We start from the raw sequence: 20,221 nt of genomic DNA on the forward strand, positions 1-20,221 counted from the left end.
CTACTTTGACAACAGAGGCCCTACCCCTATATACTAAATGCAGAATTCTGCAGTGCACATCAAAATGGGGATGAGGCACAAGAGTTTTAAAACATTTTTTTTGTTGTATTTTGAGTTCTAATTGCTGATTGGAGGTGTAGGTATATTTATCCTGCCTTGAGCCATAAACCATGTGAAAATGGCTTTTCCCGCTTGGTTTAGGCATTTTTAAGTTAATTAGATATCTAACAAAAGGCTAGGCTAAGTTTTGCATAAAACCGCAGTCCACATGATTTTCAATGGGGACTGTAGTCTGGGGCAAGTTAACAAGCTCCACAAAGCTTTGGTGCATATGCACAGTATGAAAATGGACTTACGTTGAACATTAAATGAGGCCCTATATATATATAAAGCTGTACCTTTCAGTTAGAGTTACATTAACCATTTCTCTTCTTGAGAAAAATGTGTTAACCCAAAAAATCGTTTAAACATGAAACACAATCAGTTTAAAACATACTTACCCACTTTTGAACACTCCCTAAGGGGAGGTCAGGAGACTAGTTCAGAAGGGGATGTGGTGAAGCCGAAATTCACAGCATTGCATAGCAGGGGCATGATGACGTGAATAATGTCACTAAGCCCCACCTCCACCAAGACCCGGGACAGTGCCTAAACTTCGAAGAGGCCTCCCTGAACTTTATGCTCAATATACTACTCCCCCCGCCAAATAAACCATTAAACATATTTACACATAAGCATAAGTATTCAAAGGCCATGCTGGTTAGTCATCTATTCATCCCCACATTTAAAATTTATGTTAGTTTTCATTTTATTTAATTTGTTGCACATAACGAATAGGGGAAATTAAGAAACATAATGTTTTTTTTTATTTATGACAACAGAACTTAATGCCAATGTAAAGTTTAGTTCAAGTGAGGGAGAAATGATGCCGAAACTGATGTATATCAAAATCTTTAACATTTTCTTGGCCCTGCTGGTAAAAAAAAACACAAAAAAAACAAATTTCCAGTAATCAAAGGTTAAATAAAAGATAATATCTTACTGGCTCCCTATGTTTTGATTGAAATTGCATATTCTTGCTTAGTCTACTAAATACAAATTTACTTAGAGCCTTCTCAATCAGGAATCTACCAAGCAATGCTCAATCTAGGGCAGGCTTGGTTAACCTGTGGCACTCCAGGGGGTAAATGTATGAATCTCCGGATTCTTCATCTCCGGCGTGTTCAGCCTCTTCAGCGATTAAATTTAAAGCGGCGCTGCATTGTAAAGGGAAACTTCCCTTTACAATGCAGCGCCGCTTTAAAGTTTCCCTTTACAATGCAGCGTCGCTTTAAATTTAAGCGCTGAAGAGGCTGAACACGCCGGAGATGAAGAATCCGGAGATTCATACATTTACCCCCAGGTGTTGTAAAACTACAAGCCTCAGCATGCTTTGCCAATATATAGCAGATTATTGATGGAAGGGTATGCTGGGACTTGTAGTTTCACAACACCTGGAGTGCCACAGGTTAGCCAAGCCTGTTCTAGGGTGTAAGCAGTGTGCATTTTCTTGGCCCCCAAATGCATAACCTTACATTTATTCACATTTAACCTCATCTTCAATGTTGGATCTTCCAGAATGCATAGGTCCCACATTAATTTGTGACATTTACGAACACAGTAGGCTTAATTTACAAAATGTAAAACAGTCCAAGTGTGGCACAAAAAACTTTTTGGCGGTGTTGTACCACTCGATTTGCACAAACAGGCCTAGATTTCCGCCAAAGCGGAACAAGATGGCTGTGTTTACGGAGGACAAAGGGGTGGAGTTAGGCATAGTGTGAGTATGTCATGCAAAGTACAGAATTGATGCGGAATAGTGCAAGAAAGGAATGGCAGCATTATCATATGGTTGGTTTTCCTCCCAATGGGTATTTTGTGTTATGTCTGACAGTTATTTTCAAAGTAATGAGCAGAATACTTTAAAATATTGTGTATTATATTCTTTTAAGGATGTTCCAAAAGTTTGAGAAGATCCAGAAAAATTAGTGAAGGTCATCTGTGAAGTGCAGAACAGCCGCAGTGCATCACAAAATATTCTTTTGTAGTGTCATGTGCCTCAATTTATGCCCATGTGCCTAGATTTCCACCAACCATAAATGACTACAAAGTAAGTTTTCACTGGTTCTGACTGAGCTGGTGGAAATCAAGGAATCGTTGCATTTTGCACCTTTCATTTGCACTTCAACGAAGTAGGACATTTTCTCCAATGTAAAACAATTTTCAAATGCAGTCTAATAAAGACATTAGCGTGTACCAATGACAGTCCTGAGGTCCTCTCACTCCCATCATTGTTTTAAGCTATAAATGAGCTAAACAAAGCAGTATTTCAGGAAAAGAACAAAAACCATTTTATTTTATGTAAGGAATTATTCTGTGAGGTTTTACTTTTGCACAGTGAGCTTCATCATATTTTTTCCCTCCATCCATCTAGGATCATTTCTAGTTGTAGGAGGCATTCCCCGAGAGTAAAGATTAGGGGCTAGATTTACTAAGCTGCGGGTTTGAAAAAGTGGGGATGTTGCCTATAGCAACCAATCAGATTCTAGCTTTCATTTACTTAGTACCTTCTACAAAATGACAGCTAGAATCTGATTGGTTGCTATAGGCAACAGCCCCACTTATTCAAACCCGCAGCTTAGTAAATCTAGCCCTAGGAGTCACCATGGTGTGCTTTGGACAGTCCATCTAAGAGCACCAGTGCAAATCTAATGTATTTTCCATAATAAGGTCCAGAGATTTTTTTAAACCATGTTAATGTTAATTAAACATTAGTCCTAATATAGGACAGCTTTAGTACTGTATTGCTTTGGTACAGGTACAGAATGAACCATTGATAACTAATCTCTGTACTGCATACACAGGCCTTTTAATTAATAAGCCCCCTTCTCCAGCGATAAGGATGATATTGGCGCAATTTTAAAAAATACTCAGTCGGCTCTAACTGGCCTGGACCGGTAAGAGTTAAACAAACTCTAAGACAATCCGTGTGGTTATGCACATGTGTGTGCCATCAGAAAACTTAAGTCAGAAATTAAGAAACATAATGTTTTTTTTTATTTATGACAACAGAACTTAATGCCAATGTAAAGTTTAGTTCAAGTGAGGGAGAAATGATGCCGAAACTGATGTATATCAAAATCTTTAACATTTTCTTGGCCCTGCTGGTAAAAAAAAACACAAAAAAAACAAATTTCCAGTAATCAAAGGTTAAATAAAAGATAATATCTTACTGGCTCCCTATGTTTTGATTGAAATTGCATATTCTTGCTTAGTCTACTAAATACAAATTTACTTAGAGCCTTCTCAATCAGGAATCTACCAAGCAATGCTCAATCTAGGGCAGGCTTGGTTAACCTGTGGCAGAAAGGTCATGGCCTGTCAAAAAAGGGAGTTGACTAATGGGATTGGGCATTGCATGGGTGGTTTGGGCAGATTGTTTTTTGCCTAATTTTTGTTTTCCAAATGGAAATGTTGTGAGCTGTAACTAAATTGTAAAGTGCAGCTAACCTTAAATAAATACACTAAGATGTAAGTACCTAGCTGTGAAGGAGCTCCGGCGTCTGTGCACGTCGCCACGCAATGATGTCATTGCATGGGGTAGAACTTACGACATGGCATAAGATATAACCATAATGTCTGCTTGTTGCTGACTGCATCATGTGCACGCTTGCTGGTGTGTACACATTGTCGACTATACTCTGCGCATGCGGCAGCTGGCACAATATGAGCTGCAGATAGCGACACATCTGCACATGAGTGATTAATCACTCCTGGCAACATGCTGTGAAGATTATTCACCACCATCTAAGTACAGATGCAGGCTGGAAGAATGAGGCTATATGAGCCCAGAGCCATCTCCATTCAGCTCCCTCTGCCGATGCCCTACAGAAATCACTTAGCTGCCTCCAGGACGCTTTTACAATGTTTCCCTGTGGACTATGAATACTACAGGTACTTTTAACTCTGCCATATCCATAACATATATAATATATAATAATGTCTAACCATAACTCTGCAATACTTTTTGAACCAGTGGTGGAAGAGGAAATTTAGAAGTGGTGGTATGAAAAATGTAATGGGAATGTACATGAATGGACTTAGATCATTTTACAATGAAGGCAGTGGGAGATGTGGTGGCATACTCCCGTATACATCCCCACTTAAACCACTGGTTTGTTTGTATTTGAAAATTTGTTTATTGAGTTTTTTAGGGATACAAAATATAAAAGGGAAGGAAGGAAAGGGTGTACATAGTCCAATTGGAACCAATAGTAATCTGATAATAAATATATTTGTATATAAATATCATGTAAGCATTATTCACAAATAAACATACATATAAATCCTAAACAATATAATTAAGAGGAGATATGAGGTCCTTTGGGTGAGGGTCCTAAGAGCTGAGGAGTAAAAGTAGGTAATTGAAGGAAATGAGAAAGGAGGGAGGAGGGCAGGGGACTTTTAGTAGAGGATAGTAGGGGGATGGAAACTGGAAAGTGTATGAAAGCGTTAGGAATGTGGCTTATTCTATAGGTCTGTTGTGAAATAGGAGGTCCAGGCATTCCAGGTGGAGGAGAATTGGAGGGGACGGTTATGAATAATACTGGTGATATGTTCCATTTTATGTGTTTGCCAGATTTTCGGAATGAGTGTTTGAATAGTGGGTGGGTCTGTCTTCTTCCAATTAAGGGTGATTAGGCATCTCGCCACTACAAGAATGTGTCCAATCAACTTTTGTGTGTGTTTCGGGGTATCAGGGACTGTGCATGGGAGAAGGTAATAGAAAATATTGTCAGGGAGTCGGATGTGATTAATTTTTTCAATCAGATGACGTACCGCCTTCCAAAAATGTACTATTTTGGGGCAAGTCCACCAAATGTGGGCCAGGGTACCTTCTCCTCCACATCCTCTCCAGCATGAGATAGAATCATTAGGGTAGATGGTTCCTGAGTCTTATGGGTACTAGGTACCATCTGAACAGGAGTTTGTATGAGTTTTCTTTTAGTTGTGCACAAATGGAAATTTTAACTACAGCTTCACGGACTTGGGTCCAATCCTCCAAGCCAAGAAACTCTCCCATATCCCCCTTCCATCTTAGCTCATGTCTCTCTTTAGTAGGTTGACTATGCTTAATAAAGAGTCAATAGAATGTTTAAATTAAGCCTCTGGAGGGGGACCTACCAAAACAAAAGGATTCGAGTACGAAAGGGAGATGAGTGTTTTTCCATTTTATTTTGTCGTGATAAACATGGCGAATCTGTAGATATTGGTAAAAAGCTGATGTTGGTATCTCAAAGTGATCTTGGAGAGTAGAGAACCTTAAGAAAAGGTTTTTAATGTTATGAGATTTCCATTCCTTAAACTTATTGGGGTCCAGTCCAGGAGTAAATTCTGGGTTGTTTCGAAAGAGGGGTCATGCAAGATGGGTCAGATATCAGATCAAGAGTTTGAGTACAAAGGTTCCATGTTGATAGCGTGAAACGTAGTGTTGGAGGGAGTAGGGAAGATGGGGGTCGGTGAGAGTGAGTTAATATCGCCTGTGTGAGGTGAGCGGCTAGATAATATTTATGGAGACAGGGAAGGCCTAGGCCTCTGTCTCTTAAATGTCTGTATAGAACTTTTAGGTGGACTCTATGGGGCATATTCAATTAGGTTTCCGGTTCGCGGTAACGCGTCAGAACGGGTCACGAAGTCAATCAACGGTACCGCAATAATGTGGATTTTCGTGCGCACCCCATAGGGCTGTGTAGGAAACTCCGCATTATTGAGGTACCGCGGACCGGAAACCTAATTGAATATGCCCCTAGGTCTCTTGGATGCCCAAACAATTTTAGTAATATTGCTTTGTAGATCTTTGAGAACCGTGGTGGGAAGTCTAATTGGGAGGCTTTGGAAAAAGTAGAGGAGTCTGGGGAGCAGGTTAATTTTTACTGCTGCTATTCTACCAATCCAAAGAATATTTTAAGAAACACCATGAACGTAAATCTTTTTTGAAGGCATCTATCAATGGGGGAAATTTTGCTTGGTACAGTCGGTCATAGTGTTTAGTAAGATAAATTCCAAGGTATTTAAATTTTTTAAAAGTTAATCAATGGTTTTAACCTTAAATCTGCAATGCAAAACTGTCTATGTTTACATTAACCCTACCTAATCTGTATTGTAGGCTGTCCTGAAATCTATCTCGCAGTCTTCCTACTCTTTCTCTCTCTCTCTACTTCACTCCTTCTTGCTTACAGACCTAACTCTAACTATACACTCCTCACTCAAGCTTCCTATATAATTACACACACTTATGCACGCTTGTACAAGCTCTTTCTCTCTTTTTCTCAAACACATACGCAACCATGTTCACACATACTCACATTCCTCTCCACTCATACACACTCATTCGTGCTTGTTTTCTCTTCCTTTCTCAACACATACATATATACACACATATACAGAGAGAAAAAACTGATATCACACATACGCAAACACACATTATTATGTATCTTTATACATGCACATCCATACACATAGATACATACACTCTACTGCCCCCTATATTTCCAATCTCCTCCCCATCCACACTCCCGCCCGGGCCCTGCGTTCGGCCAATGACCTCTCCTCCACTCTAATCACATCATCCCACTCCAGAATTCAAGACTTCTCCCGAGCTGCCCCCCTGCACTGGAATGACCTCCCATGCTCCATCTGTTTGTCCCCTAACTTGTGCTCCTTCAAACGGGCACTCAAAACTCATCTCTTCCTCAAAGCCTACCACCCTTCCCCTTAACCCTCTTTCCATGCTCACTCTCATCTCCTGGCTCCTCCTCTGAAGAGGGTGTGCTTGCTCCCCTCCTCTGACTCCCTTTGTGCTGGTCGTCTGTTTGCCCTCCCTTTAGGATGTAAGCTCTTAAGAGCAGGGCCCTTCTCCCTCCTGTCTCTCTACCGTCTCTTCTGCTCCAACTTCAATATTTTTGCTTTCCCTGGAGCATCTGAAGTCTTGGTATTACTCATTTATTGTTCTGTACTGTTATTCCCTGTACTGTCCATTGTTTGTACTGTGTTCGGCGCTGCGGAAACCCTGTGGCGCCTTATAAATAAATAATAATAATAAATAATAATAATACACTAAAGTTTCCCTGTAGTTAAATGTATACACACAAAGGATTGATAAAATACGCAGGTAACTTAGTAACATAATGGGGAAACACTTTACTGGGATTTAAATTATACTCACTTCTGAGAACGGGAGAAAAATCAGGGCATATTCCCAATATTTCATAGTTTGTGTTTAGGATAATTATTATATTATACCTTATTAACAGGTAACTTCCTTTTATATAGACGTATCCTTATATTATCTTTTATACTAATAGGGCTTTACCATATAGATTTTTTTCAAATCAGACAAGGGGTCTACTTATGACCCCAGCGTGGTAACTATCAAAAAGTATTGCTGTAAATCGCAGAGATACATAAAAAAGTTCCACTGCATTTTACCATGTGGAGGCTGCTATGAGAGCCCCAGCGAAGACCCCCCTTCTCCACAAAGTCTTTTTTCTGGTCATTGGCATGCAGTTATTGCTTCACCGGTGAAAAAGACAGGTAATGCCATCCTGAAACGCTGTTTGCTGCGAAAAGCTTAGGAATAAGAGACGCATAGGCAAATAAACATAGATACTGTAAGATAATTCATTTAGCCTCTATAAAGGTTTTAGCCTTTTAATCAAGCCTAAAACCATGTGGAAACAGAATTTTCGACCTAAGGTCGCACATGTGCCGTAAAGATTCCGGGTCAGGAGTAGCACAGAGTCATCACCAGGACAACCTCTTATCGGATGCGCTGTCCCGGCATGACTTTTTCATAAAAATGTCTGAAACATCCTTGCTTATACAAAATATATTGTCTATATACAGTTCTAGAATCTATATCCAGAAAAAGAAAGAGTGTATATTAGTTCAGAACTTAATTGCACAATCTGTATTTGAATCAGTTATACGACCAGACAACACTGAAATTAATATAGCGCGGTGTGAAAATAATTACATGTGACTATATCACAGAAAAGAAAACCGGTATTAATTTCACATCTTTGCCCTTTTGTACAATTTGATAATGTCTTTGTAATTTTACTTAATAATCTCACTGAATAAAAGAGCCAGTGATCTGTAAATCAGACACTGTTACAATGCCTCGATTCCCCCTTCTTTACATTCTATTGTAGTAACTGGGTAATAAATAGCTTGCTACCAATTTTTATAATGTACAAATATGACAGTTTTCAGTGTTGAAAGATTTATTTTTCTGACATATTAGGACATTTTTTTTAAAATGGCATTTCTATTAAAGACAAAACCCGATGAGCTTTGTCAATAAAATGGCCAAGAATCGGCGGTTTGTCGGAACTGCTGCATAGTAAATATACCCCAAAGCAATCTTTTTTAACCTATACAAAAATTGTTAACATTAGAAGAAGAAAAAATAAATATATTACCTTGTTATTTGAGTTCTTGTGTTGAAATCTAGAGATCTCATGGACCGCAAAACTTCAATGCATCCCAAATACTGTAAGAAAATGACAGAACTAAGTAAGAATGACAAATAGTAAGCTCTTCTAAAACCCTGGAAACGCAGGCCTAATCTGGTGAAAAGATTATTACTATTAACTATTATATTTAGGCAAGTCAGTCATAGATCTCTTAGTTTTGTGATGCAGGAAAGCAGGTATTTAAAGATGTCTACTTTCATCAAAGGGATGATACGTATAGCCAATTAGACAGGTTTAGTAAAAGAACTGTACTCGTAGTACCCGGAAATGTGCAAAACATCACTGCTAATTGAATTCCCCCTTAATTTATTTTATAGTATCCCCTTTTCACAAACTAGGAGAATTGTGGGGTGAGGTCTGATGGGTTGTGAAAATTATAGACATGAACCATTCTGCAAGTTTGCGTTAGTGGCAGCAGGAATTGCTTGCTCCGAAGAGGTCACATTAAACACCATCTACAAATCTCAATGAAACAATACAAACTAATCAACAATATGCTTTTAAATGAATACTAACTTCAAGACATTTCTTATTTTGGATGTTGCCAGTAAGTAAGGGATCTATTGCATCATTAAATCATCAACTGCACAATTTATCAAGCTCGGCTCCCTGGCGACACCTGCTGGCATCCGTAAGAAGGCATCCGTAACAAGGATCTTACCGCTAGCCAGGCCGCTAGGCAGGCTTTCAGTTCCAAAGCCCGGACTTGGGCTACTAGTTTTAGATTCAATAAAAAAAAAAAGTTTGAAACAAGAAACAGCACCGCCGCGGACGCTTCTTAGACAGCGCCGCGGCTGCTGTATAGGACAGCGCTGGCGAAACGGAACATTTATTTTTTCAATTATTATAACAATGCTGTTTTCTTTAGACCTTTAATAAACAGCACCATACAGTTGAGAGCTCTCAGTCAGATGACGTAAAGATTGCCAGATTAAAAAAACTAGTAGATACATTTCTTTGACCTGGTACATGGAGTTTTAAACAACTGCTATCATCTTTTTACTTCAGTTCTCTTTAAAAACACAGGTAGCTGTCTTCCTAGAGTGTCAAGTGGCTGAGATATAAGCTCTTTTAGGTCCTGTAACAGGCATGCCTACCGTAGCCTAATACCTCCAATTGCCACATACAAACTGTGAGTCGAAAGCATGACAATTCCCTATCAGGCATAGAGACCTTGCCTGAAGACAAGAGAAAAGGCAGGATTGTGTAGGAGGAAATAACCATAGAGGTCCCACTTAAAGGATCTGATGTTGACATCTTGGTGCCAAATACCACAGGGCACCTTCAGAGGTCTTGTGGAGTCCATGCCCCGACGGCTGGAGGGAGACCTACACAATATTAGGCAAATGCACAATATCGTTTGGGCCAACGCATACTGTATGTTCTTATTCTGTATAAACAACCTCACAGTACCAGTCTTGTTTATTATGTTGTATGCAATTATCAACATCTCTATAGTATTTTAAATATATTATATAATTACGTAAATTTCACATGCTGTTGTTTGATGCTTTCACCTGAAGCTAAATCTTCAGTGCAAAACCAAGTGAGGTTTCTGAGCTGTGTGAGGTGTTTCATTTTCCTGCCAATTGGCTGAAAAATTGATTTTTTCATCATCATCATCATCATCACCATTTATTTATTTAGCGCCACTAATTCCGCTAGAAACTAGGAAATCAAAGTATACTTTTTTCTTTGCGATAAGTTTTTCTAAAAGATTATGGTGCTCATGTTACATTGAACACAAATTGCATTCTTGGAATATAATACACTTTTTTTGCATCTGAGCATGTGCATAATTTAGCATCCAGTGCTTTGTGCACTTGCCCAGAAGTAAAAAAGCATGTTATATTGTCAAGAATGCAATTTGCGTTCAACTTAATATAAGCCCATATGAGTCTACTCTTTGAAGGTCACTTACCAAGTTCAAATGCGGCTTTGGTCTCACTCTATGCCTTGATTTGCGCAAATGTACCTATTTCTCTGCTAGAGCACATAGTAACTCAAATTAGCAGAGCATTGCAGAAACTAGATTTAATTTTGAAGAGCAAGATTATTGTAATTAGATAAAGGGGAGAATACATATTTTCAGGACCATTTCTTAACATGCATAAAGACAACATTTTTGTACCAGCATCAGCCAGATGGCAGAGATTGAGTCTCATCCTATACATTTATTGAGATAAAACATTTTCTATACACAAAAAATAAATAACTAATTAAACAGTAGCACACCTTCCCACTCTCCAGATCCTTACCAAGCCCAGCTTGGACATTGATCCAGGGAAATTATCCAACATGCTGAATAGACAACTATCACACTGGGGGTTTTGTTTTCCCTTACTCTGGATTGACCCAATTCGAATTTAGGAAAGCTGAACTTGATGGACTTGTGTCTTCTTAACTATGAAATTATGTATAAACAACTGGATGTTATTTAAATTATAAATCTGTCTGCTTGATGTATAAGTTACAATCTATTAAAAGTAAATAATGTACAATCAGCATCATCAGCTATTTATATAGCGCCACTAATTCCGCAGCACTGTACAGAGAACTCTCTCACATCAGTCCCTGTCTCATTAGAGCTTACAGTCTAAATTCCCTAACACACACTCACACACTCATACACACACACACACACACACACACACACACACACACACACTCATACACACACACACACACACACACACACACAGGCTGAGAGAGATTAAGGTCAATTTAATAATAGCCAAATAATCTACTAGTATGTTTTTGGAGTGTGGGAGGAAACCAGAGCACCTAAAAGAAACCCACGCAAACACAAGGAGAACATACAAACTGCACACACATCAAGCCATGGTTTGGGTATGAAACTAATAAGCCCAGTGCTGAGGCAGAAGTGCTAATCACTAAGCCACCGGAATTGTATGGCTGGTTCTAAGGGAGTCATGTTTTCAAGGTTAAGGAATCACTGGCAAATATTTTTTCAGACATGTGAGTAGATTAACTAAAGTCAGTAAAAAAAAAATAATATTTAAATAAAGATGCTTCTCCCCTGGATACAAGGGAGCCACCATTAAAATTACTAGTAGGAATGAGTGGATAAGCGTTGCCCTAAAAGAAGTTGCAGTGGCAAGAAAAAGTATGTGAACCCTTTGGAATTACATGGATTTTTGCATAAATCGGTCATAAAATGTGATCTGATATTCATCTAAGTCCAGGTAATTCCAAAGGGTTCATATTCTTTTTCTTGCCATAATATATCTCAGTTCCATTTTAACCATAGAAGAGACCGCTAGTTTTAAACTGGGGATTTTCGAGTGAAGTAGGTAAATCCTAAATTTTAATTTATGCCAAAGTATGCCAAAAAAGGCTGAATTTTCAGACATGGTTTTGATAGGCGAGATAACTCATGCCGCATGCAGTTTGAGCTATGTTGCCTGTCAGAACGTCAAAAAATAAGGAAGGTTTTAAAAAGATGTCCCGTCCCTCAATGTACTAAAAGACTAGGGATATCCAGCGTTGGGCCAGGTTCTCTATGGTTGGGGAGGGAATACGAATAGTCCCATGTACCTAGACAGGGTCAGCCCAAAGCGCAATACCACTGGTCCTCTCCTGGTACACCTGGGCAGTGGGCAACAGAGTAAAATTGTTAAAATATAGTGCCCCCTCTTGTGTCAGTACAAGGTTCAGAAATACTACACCATTATATAAATAAATAATATGTATTGCCCTGTTACATTAATAAATAATAAAGCTTCCCCTCATAGATATATTATTACTAAATAGTGCCCAAGTAGATTTTTAAATAATTTTAACACCCTCTTGTATATATAAATAATCATTGCAGTGGGTAGTCTATTGACATGGCTCCCAGTACCAGGATCACTGTCATTACGTTTCACATTGATCACAGTAAAATTTTGCTTGTTTCAACAAACACATTTTTAGGAAATGGAAACATTTGTCTTGTTCTGCTCTGTTCACAAAAATGTATACATTTGGAAGTTCTATTCTTCTGAGGATTCAGTAATTTGATATTTGCGCTAAGTTTACAAATGTCCTAAAGCAAACCTGAAACAAAATCAGCAAGACTCATTTACTAACTTGGCATTTAGGAGCAGAATTTGCAGCAGCCAACCAGACACTTGAGTTTCATAGTCTATCTTGTACTAAACAAATACAACTCTAAATGCTGATTGGTCGCTGTTGTTTGCTGTCAATATTGCATCTCAATACAATATTAATGAATGATCCCTAGTGTTCTCAATAAATATGTCATTTGCATTTCGGAAATATTTATCAAGATTTAAAGGGAAAAAGCCAGTAGTAGAGAAAATTATTATATATTATAAATAGTTAGTGGTATCCTGCAGATACCATTCTAGTTATTGCCGTTTGGCCATGTTGTATTTCCTCACATGTACAAGAGCAATTGTGTTATTGTAAGCTATGACAAGGAGAAAGGACTAGCACCGAGCACCCCTATCTGCTTCTGAAGAAAATTGTTAAACCATAAAAAAACCATTCATTAAGGTATTTCATTAGAAAACAGGGGCAAGTTGATTTAATAATAAACAAAAATGAAAAATGAAAATGAAAACCTATATTAGTATTAATTGCTAAATAGCATACCAATAATATTAAATTGGGTATTTTTCTGGACACCTGTTATCTGTGCAGTATTATTACTAAGCATATGTGTATGCACATCCCTACAAAGTAATACAATCTAGAGAGGCACTGAAAAGGTTAATTTGCCAAAGATGGTAGACATCAAGCAATGCTCCATAAATTATTATTTGCTTTTGCTATGTATATTTGTATTTAAAATAAAGTTGCTGCTTTATTACCACCAGGATTCCTATGTATTTATCACAACAATGTAGAGGCATCATTCAGTGTAATTCTATCATTTTACCCCAAATGAGTCCAAATACAACTAATGGTATCTGAAATGTCTACCAAGCAAGAGACATTAAATTCCATAATGACACTTTCTATTGATAAACCACAGATTAGAAAATGTGATCCAGCCATTGTCTGGCGTGAAGTTGTTAATGAACGTGTTGAGAGAGAACTGTGTTTGACCTTGTGTATTTGTGTTCAAACACATTTTTGTGTATGTGCAAGCATGTAATTGTGTGTCTCTCTGTGTGAGTTTGTCTATATCTGTATGTGAAGAGTGTATGCTGCTTTAAATGTGTTGTTTTACCCAGAAGAAGGCAAAACAAAGTCTCACTTGGGGGGTTTGCTGTCTTCCTATGGAGGGAGACAATTAAAAGTATAAAATAATGAACTTTATAGACCTGTGTTTTTTCAGTCTTACTCACTACATGCATATGATCATGTACAGCGCTGCGGAATTAGTGGCGCTATACAAATAAATAAATTATGATGATGATGATGATGATGCTCGTCAGCATGGAAGCATGTATTACAGTGTTTCTGTGTGTGCTACACCTATCAGTGACTTAACACTCAACAAATTATGGAAAAAGAATTAGGACAGAAAATTGGTCATGTCACAGACCCACCCAGCCACTCCTCCATTTCCCTGAGACCAACCCCCAAATTAGTAAGCCCTGTTGGACTTTCTAGGCGCTGCAAAATGGGGGTTGACTATGCTGTGGATAATGCAAATAATCCCACCCCAAGTCTACATCTCTTTATTTGCATTTCCATATTTGTTCCATAGGTTCCCCTATTCAGTAACTACTTTGGCAATTACATACATCTGATACAACATTGAAATCAATAAGACTCTAGCATGTTTTATTTAAGCACTGGGCTTCTCCTGTTGTGTGCACTGGATGTGTGGTCATATTCCTATGGATCAATCAAAAGAGAGTCCAGTATACAACTAAACACTGAGACTTTCAAAATTTCAACAGTGTAAAGGAAAAAGCCCTACTGTGTTCTGTCTTCTAACCATTGTTGTATGTAAAACACATATATTGCCTCTGGTTGTAATGAAAGGAACACTTGTTCATATAATTATACTTATCAAAAGTAAAGACTGATCTAATGACAGCTGCTGAAGTCATTACCCTTTTAATGCACCTGCAGCACACATATTATAAGGACTGGCATTCATTTGCAATCCACATGCACTTGCAAAAATGTTTACTAATAAAATGGTACTGATAATTGGTGTCCATCAAAATGGTTAGTAGTAATGGTACAATCTATTTAATAATTGATACATGTATGAAATATAATTTTAATTATTATTTTTATTTACAGTCTATCTTATTTACTACTCAAATGGCATACAATGAATGAAGGTTATATCCTACTGGAGTAATCTGTAGCATTTGTGTTGGTACTATGCTTTTCTACTTGATGGATATTTATTTTGTCTTTTTTGTTTGCTTAGAGCCTCGTAAAACTATGTGTTCATTGATAACAGGCGAGTCTATTGTGTATAAAACAAATATTTACCATCATTTTACTGTATTTTGTACACAAATGCCCTTCAAGTAACATAATAATTAATGTTATATCTCAGGCATAAAGCATACATGTGTAATTTCCAAGTGTGAGGTAATCTAACTGAAACAAAAAAATACATCTATGCATTTGCAGCCTTGGCACAGCCAAGGACCCATAGATTCCATACATTGAAACAGTTCTGTTTTATGTGGCATTGTCCCATTGTTCACCAAAGGCAAAAGTGCTATGGTTTATGGACCGGGGTACAACCAAGGTGGACTAGTGTTGTGGATGAGTTGACAGGAGGTCTGGTCAGGGTGGATCATGTGTATGGATGATATTTTAATTGGACGTGTTGATTTCAATGACCAGATTTACTAAGCTGCGGGTTTGAAAAAGTGGGGATGTTGCCTATAGCAACCAATCAGATTCTAGCGGTCATTTTGTAGAAAGTACTAAATAAATGAAAGCTAGAATCTGATTGGTTGCTATAGGCAACCTCCCCACTTTTTCAAACCCGCAGCTTAGTAAATCTACCCCCAGAACATAAATACATGCTGTCATTATTTAGCTACACAGAGAAGCATCAGAAATGTTTTAGAGTGGTGGAATAGGTACATATTATTCTAGGTGACTGAGTGAAGACATAGCCACACAAATATATCTGTCCAACAACTTTTAATTATAGGCAGGGCAGTTGAAAGACCCAACTAATAATTGTGGAAATCCCAATTATTTGTAGCAGTACAATGGAACACCCACTTTGGATCACATAAGATGTATCCTATAGAACACTTGAATCGCCCGAACTGGTAGGTAAGCCCCAGGACACTGATTTATAGGGAAAAGCATTATATTTGTCACTTCACAAGCAGAAGGTCCAGGTAGCTCATAAGTGTCCTTCAATTTATCCAGTAAATGCAGCAGAAATGGTTTCCCTTCCACACAGAAGTAAGGCCACAGCTAATCATCTATCTGGTAAAATGCCCAGATAATGCACCTCCGTCCCTGAACAACATGGCTGTTGTAGTAATCCCTCTGGCATATGGCTTGGATTCTATCACTTCCTCTTAAATTGCCTCCGCTAACAATTGTGTGCACAGTCTTTAGGCAATACTGCAGATCTAACCAGATGATGGGCTTTAATGTGAAAGAGAAAATACACCCAACTTCATCCAATGTTACTTAACACCAATGATGGTGGGTGCCTTTTTTCATCTGGTACAGATCTAAGAATAGGGATAACCCCTTCCTAAAATATATTTTTGTTAACTAATACATCATCATCTATTTATACATATACTTTCTTTGTTTGAAACAAACCCCCCCTTTCAGAAAAAACCTACAAAGCAGAAATGTTATGAAATGCAATGGTCATAACCAACAAGCATTTTTTTTTTCCAATTAAAACGTAGTCCTTACATAAATATACATATGCTCTCCCTGATATAGAGAAAATGTTTCTTGCAACTTATGACAACTTTATAAAATAGAAACAAGTTTCACCATGGAATGCCAGGCTTTCACAACGTCCAAGAATCATTAATCACTCTTATCAAAATCACTAACTTGATTTTAATCAAACACTATTGAATTAAATCCAATAATTTGTAATCCTAACCTATGTGTTTGTTGCCAGTGAAAGCTGGGGAGTGATAACAAAAAATATTATTTTACTGAGAGGAGAATAACTGCTTCAAAAAATGAACTTCCAGCAAATGGAAAAAAAATAGTGAAGGCATTTATACACAAATAGAATAAACGTAGATCGCTTCTGAGAATAAACCATTAAGAAATGTAATGGGCAGAATAGATGATCCAAATGGCCTTTAACATTCAACATTTATGTCAACATATATGTTTATCTGAGTGTCAGATGTATAGATCAAAAATGACATGTTTTAATTGCCACTCACAGATACACTATTACAATGTAGGGGGAAACAGATGATGGAAAGGTGAAGGGTTATTAATTATCCTATATTACATTATGTCTGTCTATCTAGCTATCTATCTATCTATCTATATATGTATCTTTTTATCAACAAATATTGCCATATCTGTTTTTTCATTATTTTCTGGAAAGAAACATGGGGAGACTGCAATACTGATAGAGCATCATACCTTCAAACTGCAATTTTTAGAAGTACACTTGTGTATAAAACACAGATGTAACAGTGTTTATCACAGTATCAAGTATATAAAAAAGGTTATAGAAGTAACAATAGTATCCCTTGTATTATTCAACATTATTGCCGTTTAAAGTGTAGACATACATGCAACAGTTCTTTGTCATTTTATGTGAATTACATTGACATTGTGTATTTGTGAAGTGTGCCAAAAACAACAACTGAATGGATACATAAAATTGTGTCATAAATGTCCATTTGAAAACAAAATTGAAGGTATTACATTTAACACTGGACCCTTAAAACAGGATCCAGTGTCCCTATATCAGGTTGGAAATCGCACAATGACGTAGAGACGGGTTTACAAGGTTTAATGCCGCGGAGACACTCATACCCTACAGAATGCCTACAGTACGATTTTCCTCACGTTATTTAAATAGCTATTCCAATTAGAATGAAACGGATTAGCATCCTATCATCATTACATTCATACATTTACCCTGTCTGTGTGTTGCACTCAGACAAATAAACCCATCAGATCATTTTTAAAATCTAAACACCGATCATCTAAGCCGATATCACTACAAAATTACACTATGGATTTGTAGTCAATCTGCAGCCACTATATGACATCACATAACTTTGTGCTGACAGGTAGAACAATAAAATACTTTTCTACATACAAACTGTTCATTGATTTACAAAGAGAAAAAAGCAAACAAAAAAACAGAGCTGGGTAGAAAGCTGACCAACCTTGACAATGTACGTCACTCCGGGTCCCTGGATCTTCTCACTGGAGTGCAGCCATCCTCTAGAAGGTTTATTGACGAAGCTGCTACTTTGATTCCAGTCTTCACCTCCCAAATGCATTTCTTCCGAGCGTGTTTTTTTCCCTGTGCTCATCTTGCACACGTCCTGCTGAGAACACGGAGGGGTAGACACAAGGTTACATGTGTTGTCTGATGCTCCTGCTGCTGAACTAAGAGCAGGAGAGCTGCCCTGTAACTTGGAACCAGCAAGCTCCTTGACTGCAGTGGAAAGGTTCCTGATACCCAACAGGCTGCCGGTGCTGGAGAGTTTCATGTGAGACACCTTGTGAATAAATGTACAAAGAGAGGTGGGTCCATCTTCTTGGTCCTTCTGTAAGTCTGTGGTCGGAATTGGAGCTGGGGTAGAGACTTTACTGTTCATGGACAGGTTGTGCAAAAGCTCATCGACCGGTGTCACAGATTCATTTTTGAAGCGGTTATACTTGGTACGTTGAAGCATGCCCTTCTATCTAGCGTCTGTCATACACTGTGGCAAAACTGATGCCAGTCTAAAAGCCACCTTTGCTAACATTGCCAGAGGTTCATAGAGGTACATGGAAACCTGAATGCAGTAATAAAACAACTGTGTAACAAAATTGTAAAAGAATAACATAAAAATCTGAAATGCTGATTTTGTTCTTCCCCCCAGCTAGAATAAGAAAATGTATCTACTTCCTATAGATATGGGCTGAGAATGAAGACAGGAGCAGGCAGTTCTATATGACATTCCACTTCTGGTTAGAGCTGCCAACTCGCTCACAGCAAAAGCATGACTCACACAAATGAGGAGACCCTTTTCAACAAAAGGCTCAGTGAACACTGCAAATCACTTCCTGTAGCACAAAAAACATCCACCCACTTACAGCACGCTAGAACCAATCAATTCTCAAATTTCCTCTCCCTAACTTTGCAAACGGATCATTTCTTGAAGTTATGTCAATGTGCACCCTCTCTCTATAGGTGATGTAACCCTGCAGTACCTATATCAGGTTACCTATGATATATACCTATCATATATGTGCATTAAAATACATTAACAATGCCCATCAATATGGTAAACTCATCATATGGAGAAGTAGACTGGTCCAGCCACATGATCGGCCTGTGTGTGGTTTGAGAGAGTTTACACTCATAATACTTTTCCAGTGTCCTTACAAATTATGCTAGAATTTAGAATAGCAATAGTTTTTCTATAAGCTGTTATCTAACTGTTAAAGGACATAAAATTAATTTACTTACTTCATGTTAATATTCAAGTATATAAAATACAACTCTTCCATTGATATGACATATGTAACATTACACATTTTATAATGTTCAGCACGTTAAAGGAAACCATGGACATACAACTGAGTTAATGTTAATATGTAAGGTAGGTAAAAGCTATGCAAAACATCGGACATCAGATCGTGCTACTGAATCCGACTTCTGACGCCAGAAATGACACCAAACAATAGGGATGTAAAATTAAATAAGTGATCTGCAAAGTCTCCCACTGCAGCACATTTCATCAAGACCACACTAGTATCACCCACCCCTCGTACTCAAAGACTGCAGCACAGAAAGTACAAAAAGCTCTAAATAAACTTTCCCATTAAGATATTTAATTAGTCTAATTTATGACACATCAAATTAGTCAGCACCTCTGCTCCCTGGGGTGATGAATAATGGAAATGTCCTATTTAATGTAAGAACGAGTTTCTAGTGAAGTACAGAATAGCCTTTCATTAAGCACAAGGCACAACCCGCTGCAGTATTCTCAGAGCATACATCTTACCCCTTCTGTCTGCTAGCATAGCAACAACGATACTCACATCATGGATTGTTTCAGCTGTTACCTAACACAAAGAAAGACTTAACATTGCCAAACGCCTCTCTTCATTAGATACAAATAAAAATTGCAAAATGTGAATGAAACTCTATTTATGTGAATGAAAGGGCTGGCTCGCATATCAATAATTCTGTGAATGAAGCAGGGCCATGCAGCCTCTGCCTGGCAATCCCTTGGGTGCTAACCATTCCAGCCAATGAGAAGCAGCCCGGATGACTCATTCAACAAAGGCTTGCTAAATAGTGGAAGAGTCCATTTTGATCACAGGCAGAATTCTTTATACGGCAAAATCTAACCTAATTAAGCAGCTCCTAGAAAAACAAATATATCTTCATAACGTGAGAGAGAAACAGATGTTAAAGACAAAAAAATGCACGTTGCTAGTTGTTTGAGTAAAATACCTATCTCAGCCGAATATTTAAGTATACCTGTTTCATTCATGAATGTACTCATTCT

The 20,221-nt window shown here is 37.9% G+C and overlaps 1 protein-coding gene across 1 annotated transcript in view; it reads right to left on the reverse strand.

The window, feature by feature from the left end:
* Positions 1 to 19,150, reverse strand: part of SHC3 (SHC adaptor protein 3) — a 79,926-nt gene extending 60,776 nt beyond the window's left edge. The window contains exons 1-2 of the mRNA XM_075211126.1: positions 17,879 to 19,150; positions 8,523 to 8,593 (exon numbers count right to left, since the gene is read on the reverse strand). Coding sequence (XP_075067227.1) covers positions 8,523 to 8,593; positions 17,879 to 18,394 — 587 coding nt within the window. The 5' untranslated portion in view covers positions 18,395 to 19,150. The remainder of the gene's footprint in view (positions 1 to 8,522; positions 8,594 to 17,878) is intronic.
* Between the last annotated feature and the right edge of the window lie 1,071 nt (positions 19,151 to 20,221).

Source organism: Mixophyes fleayi, chromosome 1 (assembly GCF_038048845.1).
Source record: "Mixophyes fleayi isolate aMixFle1 chromosome 1, aMixFle1.hap1, whole genome shotgun sequence".
NCBI lineage: Eukaryota > Metazoa > Chordata > Amphibia > Anura > Limnodynastidae > Mixophyes > Mixophyes fleayi.